Below are 9,537 nucleotides of genomic sequence, written 5' to 3'. Positions count from 1 at the left end.
AAGGAGCCGGCAGTGCAGAGACCAGGGCACCTGCTCAGCTTTATTGCTGCTTTTGTGCAGCCCGAGCTGCAAGGCAGCGCTGCTGGGGAACTGCGTGACTGCCTGAGCCCCATGCCACTTTTGGAGGCTGGTGAGGAGACACCGTTCATTCCCTGGTGCCATGCCGGGCTGGGCTGCCCGACCTCCCAGCCACTTGCGCCACCGAGAACTCCTCCTCCTCCTCCTCCCTCCACCCCTGTTCCCCCCGGGGCTGTAGCTGGGGCGGGTGGGTGGCTGGGTGGGGAGCTGCCCTGCCCCTAGCTCCCGCCCCAACGACCCACAGAGGGATTTGGAAGCAAATAAGAAAACCTTTAAGAAAATCTCAGTGAACTGGGACTCTGCGATCCCTTGTAATTCCCATGGGAAAAGGGCTTGCAGGTGCTCCTCGGGGAACGCTGCGTGTCCTCGCCCCCCGCTCCTGCAGAGCCCCACAGCCAGCGTCACACCAGAGGCCCCGAGGGCTCCCCACCAAGGGCTCCCCACTCAAGGCTGCCATGGACTGGGCAGTGGCTGCACACTCAACAACCCCCATCGGTCCCCTCCCCTGAGGGTCCCCAGACTGCCCCTGCACCCACACTGACCCCCAGTACTCCCAGCAACCAGGGCCAGGGGTAGTTTTTTCTGCCAGCACCGTCTTTACCTCCAGGATGTCAAAATCAACCTTGAAAGGCCGGCGCTGACCACGAAGGGTCTTGGGAAGAAAACAGCAGGGCAGAAGGCTTTTGGCTGGGGTAGTGAGCAGAGTACAAGCTGGCAGCAAGCTTGGCGCAGTGCCTGGAGATGCCCACGGCCAAATTACATCTGGAAATGGCACAGGGAAGGGCAGGTTTGAAACTGGGGTTGATTCAGAGAGCACCCATCCATAGAGAGCACTGGGAAGGAGCCTGGGCTGGTGCTGGGACACACCAGGCTGAGCTCCTCTCATTCTCTATAGGCCCAAGGACAAGGGATGGGCCAGCTGAAATCTTAGGCTGAAGATCATGGTGGTGGCAACAGAGGGCAGAGACACTCCACAAAAAACCTCCAACACACTGTAGGAAAAAAAAAAGAAGGTTTTATTATCACCATTATCAACGTTTTCATTAGCTTAACACTGAATTGTAAATCACTCAATCGTTACATATTGTCTGAATAAAACCTACAGACAGGAAAAAAGTACAGCAGAATCCTCTCCCGACCACAGACGCACGGCCGGCGGCACCCCAGCGCTGCCAGGATGGCGTCCCGCCTTCCACCCAAGGCAGCCCACGCACCTCGCAAGCGCCTCGCCACGGTGGCAAGCAGGCTGCCCAGCTCCATCGCCCGCGTTCCTCCAGCTCCACAGAGATCACATCTCACCAGATGATGTTAAAAACCTCCAAAAAGTTTTGGAGAGGGTTACAGAGGCCAAAAGAGCAGATCAGCTGCCCCTACTCCTACGGAAAGGCAAGAGGAGAGGTAGCAACTGTTTAGTGCCCCTGCAAAGCTATCAGTTTTCGTGGAGTAATTAATGAAGTAAAAAGTTTTAACCCCGTGAAAGCAGACTTCCCTACCATGGCCAGGCCCCCGGGGCACACCGGCAGCAGGGAGGCGAGAGTGTGGGTGGGCTGGGGTGCCGGCTCCATCCCCGAGCAGAGACCAGCTCTGCGGCACAGCTCCCCGTGGGGTGGACATCTCGGTGCCAAGAGATGCTGCGGGCAGCCTCAGCCCCCTGGGTCGGAATAAGGCCTCGTATCGAGAGGGAAGGGAGAACCCACACAGGGAGCAGCAGGCACAAGCAAAGGGAACCTGGAGGAAAGCTCGCGGGGAGCTCCCCTTCTCCCTGGCCAGCACGGAGACAGCTCCTCCCTGTCCCTGCCTTCTCCTGGCTGTCTCCACAGCACGGCACGCCTGCGTGGGCTGCGGAGCCCTGCAGAAGACCCCCAGATCCCAACATGGATGGGGAGGGCATCTCACGTGGGGTGAGGGCACGGCAGTGCTGGGGGGGGTGAGGTGCTGCACCCCCGGGATGCCCTGTCCAGCCTCGCAGGGAGCAGCCTGCGGCTCACAGCAGGAAGGCAAACCCAGTGCCGTGGGGCTGGGGAACGCGCCTTGGAGTGGCTCTCCAAACCTCGCTCTTCCTTGCTCCAAACAAAGCCAAAACCAGCTCCAGGTTGAAGAGATGGAATCACCAAAGCAGAGCCCAGTGAGCGGCACTGGGTAAGGAACAACTGCCCAAAAGGAAAAAGCTCCAGGATTTAAAGTCCCAGGCTGGTGCTTAGTGGGATCTGGAGCCCCAGCGGGCAGCTATCCCAGTCTGCGGTGCCCAAGCAAGGACAAAAACCCAGCTCCAGGAAAGCCTGTGGGCACAGCTTCAGCAGGAGCTGTGCCTTGGCTCTTCCCTCAGGTTGCTTCTGCCCCCATCAGTGCCCTGCAAGCAGAGCTCACTGCTGCCCACGGGCTGCCTGCGCCCACACGGCCCCTCTGCAAGACAAAGCCCTTCCCTTCCCACGCATGTCTGAAGCCCACGCGAGGTGCCCAGCGCACGGGGTAAATGCAAAGGCCATCTACTGACCTGGCAGAGTGGGGTTTATCAACATAGCTTTGGTTGCCATTGTAGCTACCGGAAAGTCACGAAGGGAAAATCGTTAGGTCGCAGCCTCCGTTTGCTGGTGCTCTGTAAAGGGCTGGTGCTGGCTCCTCCTCAGTTTCAGCCGCTAAAGTGCAAAGAACCAAATGCTACAAGAACCTCTCCCCGGTCCCTCTCCCGCAGGCTGTGAGCAGCTGTGGCAGGGAAGGGAGGGCAGGAGGGTGTCCACACCATGAGAAGAGCCCGAGGCTCCCAGGAGCGGGTCTGGTGCTGCTGTCGCGGGCAAGCGGCTGGGGCCAGGGACGGATGCGCGGCTGCTTGCTCACGGGGACGTTGGTCCTTGAGCAGAGAGGAATCTGGCAGTGCGAGTTTAAGACTCATTAGCTACATTTTGAGAACACCAAATCATGTGGAGACTCCCTGGGGAATGGCCACGCTGGCGGCACGCGCCGGGAGGCCAGGCAGACCGTCAGACAGTGCAGCAGGAGTGCCACTCTGCGTCCCTGCCACGCCAGGTCTCACGACTGTCCCACCGCACCGGGCGCTGGGCCCTGCGTGGGCAAAGGGCTCACACGAGGGAACAAGACACCGACTGCACACCCAGCCAGCCCTCTCCGAGGGCCTTCGCCCCCCTAAAGGAACCTGGCATCTTCCAAAGCGTTGCTGTGTGCCTGTAGCCATTGGTACAGACGCGCACCTACGGACACCCACAAACACACACGCCTGGGCCAGCGGGCACTGGGGCACACATGAACAGATTTTCACTGATCATCACCTCTTCTAAATGCTTGGCTCAAATTTGGTAGCTGCAATTTCATTTTAGATGCTTGCTCCAGGTCTCAGTATGCCCTGGACTTGTCTACCGATGGCACTTTGCATTTACACCTCTCTCTTCTTAAAGCATTTCACAAAAAAAATTGTGAATTATTTCATCGTTCGTCAGGGCTCCCAGCACCCCCGGGCCAGTGACCTGCTGCCTGCACGGGCAGTGGGCTGGCGACCTTGAGAACAACACGAAGATTTTGCCTAAGGGAAATGCTGCGAGGAATCCACAGGCAATCAACTGGGATGCTGTTTCGAAGCTGCTTTATTTTATGCACTGCATCAATGATGGAGCTGGCTTAAAATCCAATATCCTGATCCTGCCGCTTTGGAAAAATCTGTAGATGAGCCCAGCACTAGCTAACTTCTGAGGAATGGCACAGAGCAGCCTGTTCCTCTTCTACACGCCAGTCCCCTGTGATCCTCCGCGAAGGTGCAATCTCTCTGCCTTGGGTGGAATTTTCTAACGAAATGGACAAATACCGTCCACGAAATGGACAGAAGAACCCACAAAGCCTTTAAAGAAGAGCAGCTCAATCTGCTGCTCCGAGAAAAAAACTCCCTTTAGCTTGCCCTGGTATCTGGAGGAAAGGAGGCAGCTGTCAGGCAGAACTCACGTGGCCCCAGAGCGCAAAGGCTTTTTTGCTTTATCAGGGCTACAGTGGCAGTGGGAACGGCTCTCATCGAGTTACAAATACTAGATAGCCTAAGAAAAACAGGGAGATCGAAACAGTCATGAAGTTTATATTGAAGCTATGCTTTACCTCTGTAGTATGAAGTCACCTACAGCTGTTCCATTCCCCACCTAAGAGAGATTTCATGTCGATGGGCACACACACTCACAGAGAAGTCTATAGGATAAATATACCTCACCAGGCCGCAGCCCAGTCTTTGCTTTTTACAATCAAAGTTAATATGGAGCTTTTTCAAAAGTGATGGCATTGAGATTGAAGACGATTATAAACTGTATCAACAATATGTACTACAGCCTGCAAGTCACAATCTGTGCACACCAAATGGAATATATTATTGCTTGTTAGCCTATTAGACTTTCTTTATAAAAAGATTTTTATACAGAGTACAGGATTATGACAAAACTAGCTAAGTAGTTCTCATCTTGAAAATACAACATCAATTCTTTCAACAAAGGCTTGAATAGTAGCTGAGAGTTAATGAACAGTAACAAATATTTCCTAATAATTTTATGGCCCGTTTGAACAGAATTTCTTATAGGACTCTTGTCTGGCGTTTATTTACATATGCCTCTTTTCTTTTGGAAAAAAACTTGGTAAAATGTAACAAGGAACATAGAAATCAAAAGAATGAGTAAACTTCATACCAAGAACATTAAACATTTCTGAAAACACTAAATTATGTTATCTGTTAAAAAACATACATCATTTTGTCTTTAAAGAAAAATATTTTTCCTGTTTTAAAATATTACCAACAGCATGTAATAAACTAACTTAAGATGAGTTTCATAAAAAAGTTGTCTTGCTGTCTAAACGTTACTAAACATGCTTAGGTTGAGATTCTGTTAACTGCCTCAACATCTTAAAAATAGCTCCTTTACAGGAACTTGTGATATTCGTACTCCAGAAGACCTGCAAATTTAGAACAGTACATTGATAAAGGATCCAGTAGCTAGAAACAATAAATACATTTTTTCATTCAAAGCAAATAATTCTGCAATGTTCTTTGAAACGAGCCACGGCCGAGAGGTGGGGATGTACTTGGCTAAACAATAAAGTCACCTGCCACCCCCCGCCCGTGGGCCCAAACGCCGGCGCGCAGTGCGAGGGGCTGCTCCAGCCCGTCCACGCGCCTTCGGCTGCGGGGTGAGGACCCAGGGGTCCGACTGCGGAGCAAGGACCTTGTGTCGGCACTGGGGCATCCCAGCTGTGTCGGGGCAAAGGGAAAGCAACACCAGGAGATGGGGAAAATAGCCCATTTTTTCGCCTGAACAAACCAGGACTAACCACGGTCAGGGCTGCTTTTTGCTCAGACCACAGAGGACAAAGCTGCACGCAAGACATGGTTTCGGTGCTCTGCTCCCACTGTGTGCAGGGGATTCCCACTGGGGAGAGATCCTTTTGCTCTCAGGGATGCTCTCAGCACCAGGATTTCTTTGTTTTCCATGGTAATAATAATGCAGGTAACATTTAAGGACCGGCTCTCCATTTTATTTTTGGCAAACAATCCTCCTGTCACTATTAAAAAGTAGTATTTCATGCACAAGGCACAGGGAATCAACCCTGAACCCCTCCTCAGTCTCACCCCTCATCATCGCGCTCAGACCAAAAATACTATGAAGCTTTTTTTTTTTTTTTTAAAGTCTCCTGCTCTTTGTCTCTCCCTCCCTCCCTGACTATAACTAACAGCTAGACTCAGACACAGGAAAAACCTCACTTGGGACTTGCAAAGGGGACCAAAGTCTACTTTTCAGCTGCTCATCACTCTAGCAAGCTGCTACTTGTTACATGACCACACTGGTAATCCCAAGTGTCACATCATGTCACCTTAGACAGAAACTAGCAAGTCAAATTTTTTTGGGGGGGGCGGGGGGGGAAGGACAGGCTTTATAAGAATAAGCTATTCCAAGCCTGAGACTTGCCTTGAATGGATAGCTAGAAGACTTCTTTCTTAGAAGACTTCTTTCTTAACTGTAATATGCCATGGTCAGTGCAGGAATCACAGGTATGAGTGAAGCAAGAAATCAGACCGTAGGGTACCGTGTAGCTCTCCCGGCCTTGCTCTGCGCCCCGTGGGCACTCAGCAGGGCTCCTGTGAGTCTGCTTAACGAAGGAAGACCATCGCATTTGCCAGTTCGCGTGACTTTGCTGTGTGTGGCAGCCAGGGATTGCAACGTTCCCTCACTGGGGAGAAACAGGACTTGGAAGAGAGTAGAAACAACAACGAGAACCACTGGACTACAAGCAACCACGTAAAAAATGCGTAAGAAAACAGGACAGAACAGATTGTTAAAACTGCCTCCAAATTTCTGAATCTGAGACCTTAACAAAAATAACATCAGTAGAAGTATAACTTTTTTTTGTACCCTGACTTTTTAGCATGATTAAAAACATACAGAAGATAGTCCTCAGTGCTAAGCAGTCCTGTTGCAACCACACTGACCATTGCTGAGCTTGCAGAGCTTTTGGAGGGGTAGGATGGAGACACATATCGCGTTCACCAGGCATACAGGAACGGAGCTTTTCAACAGACAGTCACCAAACAAAGCTTTCTGGGGGAATATTTTTGGCATATATAGTCTCCCACTCCCCATTAAAGACTGTAGAAATGTTGCATTCATCTTCTTGGACACAGGAAAACCATGATTAACTAGCTATTACTGGTAGATAATGTCCAAACTAAGTACCAATATAAAGTTTTCGGCATAACTGAAGACAGAAGCCCTGTTACTCAGCTGCCAGGTCTGACACGTACCTGGAGCTCCCTACGGTCCGTTTAAAGACATAGTTATTAAAAGATCCAGTGCTACAAACCACTAAATCTACCTAACCTATTTTAGTTCATACACATATTGTACAATATTGCCTAGTACTCACTACATACCAAGAGGAAAAGATGCTGACTTGAATTACAGTAAATGTGCTTTTTTTAAAAAAATAAAAATAGAGAGCCACAACATAGTTTGACCAGCATGCAACAAACTTTCTTCAGCTAATATATAGAAATTGTTTAATACGATTAGAAAAAATAATTAGTGAGAGGCTAGAGACATATTTGATCAATGAAATTAAGAGATTTATCTGAAGTGTTGAGGCTTTTGCCACTGAAGACTCAAAAAACTATTCATTCTATGCCCCTCTTCCTTCTCCCCTCTCCTTTATATTATATCATTTTCTACAGAGATTATTATAAGCCCTATTATTTTTGCATCTATCCTGTAATTTATCTCAAAATAATCTAAAATGCCATAGACAAGCTAGGACCAAAAGCAACTGCTTATACCATCCACTCAACACTCATGCTTTTATTCTACCAAAGCTGAGGTCCACATGCAGACATACAGGTTCAGTAAGCCCCTACGACAGGCCGAGAATCTGCTCATTCCGAAACGGGACACGGGACCTTCACTTTTCAATTACAAAGTAAAACATCTCCAACAGCTTGTTCTGAGACAGCAGTCATCAAATCCTCATTAAGAATTATGAGAAAACCTAACCAAAACAGGTCAATCAACAGAAAATCTTTGGAAATTCTCCGTGATTTTTGACAATAAGTTTTTAATTGTCTGAAGGACCTAGCGCACCTTACTGCAGCACGTGACTCTGCTGACAACGGCCGCTGTAGCTCGGCAGCTCAGAGAATGTGCTTTACTGGCTTCATCTGCAAGACTCATTTACAGTTAGTGTTGCACTTGAATTAAGAAAATATACATCCTATGACCACTGTGTCTTCAGATTCCTCACCCACCACCTCTCCATGCTCCAGTGATTGCATCTCCTCTTTCAGGACACTCGACAGTGTCTGTGTACTACTGAGACTGCCCAAAGCCCCTTTCTCTCCACACAGAAGGTTACACGCTCGCCCGCACCTTCTTGTCACATGACAGACTGAGGTTTCTTCCTTCTGCACCCCTCGAAACCTCAATCTCCTCTCCTGTGGCACACTAAAGAGTCCCGTTTCAGGTCAGTCCACAGCACAACAGGAAGGGCAGCATCTCCAGCAGATAGGTACCAGTACAAAGGGATGGAAGAAAAGCAGGAGATAGAAGACATTGTGACTGAAGGATGCACAGCAACAAGTAAGGAAGCCAGTAAATTGCAGAGCGTTGTATCTGACAACACAAAACATACCTCAAGGTGTAAGTCTGATGTTCAGCTCCCACTTCTAGTGGTTTTTTCTGAGCAAAATTGCAGTTAATTAGCCTGCTAAACTCGAACTCTGTTCAAACTGTCTGGTCTAAGTAGGCGCTGCTTATTCTCCCACCAAGTACGCTTCATCAGCAGTGTTAGACAAGTAATGCAGTGAAGACACTTGCTGGTAATTTGGCACAGTTTGAAAACACAGCAACGACAGTGTCACAGTTAACATGACTCAGTGATGTGGAACTAATTCTAAAGAAAGAGTTGCAGGCTTCTTTCTTTTTCTTCCTTTTGAGAGGAAAAACATTATTAAAAAAACCTTATGCTTCCTCTGAAACTTTCTGCTACTGCTTTTTTTAGGCCAGACATCTGAATTTTTCAGGTACTTTCTCATGAAAGAATTCGTATTAGAAATTTCTAAGACACACAGTTAAGAAAAAGACCTTCCTTAGTCCCCCAAAAATGCTTTCGAATGCTGCAACTTTCCACGGTTAATATTGATCTGAAACAAGGGTCCAAGAATGACAGTGAGAGAAGGGAAACAAGAGGTGTATGTCTAATTTGACAACTAGGACTCATGCCCCACGGCACCTCCTCCTCGGACAGAGAGGGCACAGCGCCCTCCCCCTCGTCTTCTGTCTAAGGTCACTGGTTTATCCTCCTCTTCCAGCTCCACGAGAACTGATTGAACATGCATTGCGCTTGAGGTCAGAGTTCCAGCAAACAAAACCTTGACAGCATGTTTAAAAAACAAAAGCAGTTCCCCCTTCCTCACTCACTAAGACCTGTCGCAGCAGGGTCCCACTGTGCTCTCCAGGGAAAGCTGGGAGGACTGACGCAGGAGCGGGCCCGTAGTGGGATCTACCATCGAGGAGGTTGGGAAGAGCTTGTACCAGCCGATTGCTAATGTTGACAAATCCAGTTCTTCCAGGAGGACTCTGGCGACTCCCATGAAGTGCTTGCGCTCCATGCGTCCATAGTTCCCCCAGACTATCACCTTAGGAACAACACAGAGGAGCACAGTTAATCCTCCAACTCGCACAAGTCTGATCAATCCTTCTTTCTGCTCATCCAGTTTCCCGGGGCTTTAGTACAGTCCAAAAAGGGCAGAGAGGTTTACACTACCAACAGACGACGTGAAGCTCTGGTTGATGATTTTACACTTTTTTTTTTAAGCACAGTTTTACAAATCCTAATGTTATCAGATTTTTTTTTTTCCCCCCTCATGGAAAAGATGCGAATGCATCAGTGGATGAGACACAGTTCTGCTGTTCTACCTGCTGAGCAGGGCCAGCA

At 49.2% G+C, this 9,537-nt stretch overlaps 1 protein-coding gene across 1 annotated transcript in view; it reads right to left on the bottom strand.

The window, feature by feature from the left end:
- Positions 1 to 1,071: 1,071 nt before the first annotated feature.
- The window catches only part of RIMS4 (regulating synaptic membrane exocytosis 4), a 59,226-nt gene continuing 50,760 nt past the window's right edge, over positions 1,072 to 9,537 (bottom strand). Inside the window, exon 6 of the mRNA XM_075438722.1 lies at positions 1,072 to 9,238. Coding sequence (XP_075294837.1) covers positions 9,020 to 9,238 — 219 coding nt within the window. The 3' untranslated portion in view covers positions 1,072 to 9,019. The remainder of the gene's footprint in view (positions 9,239 to 9,537) is intronic.

Source organism: Opisthocomus hoazin, chromosome 18, assembly GCF_030867145.1.
Source record: "Opisthocomus hoazin isolate bOpiHoa1 chromosome 18, bOpiHoa1.hap1, whole genome shotgun sequence".
Classification (NCBI taxonomy): Eukaryota; Metazoa; Chordata; class Aves; order Opisthocomiformes; family Opisthocomidae; genus Opisthocomus; species Opisthocomus hoazin.
This window is presented reverse-complemented; position numbering and strand designations above follow the sequence as displayed.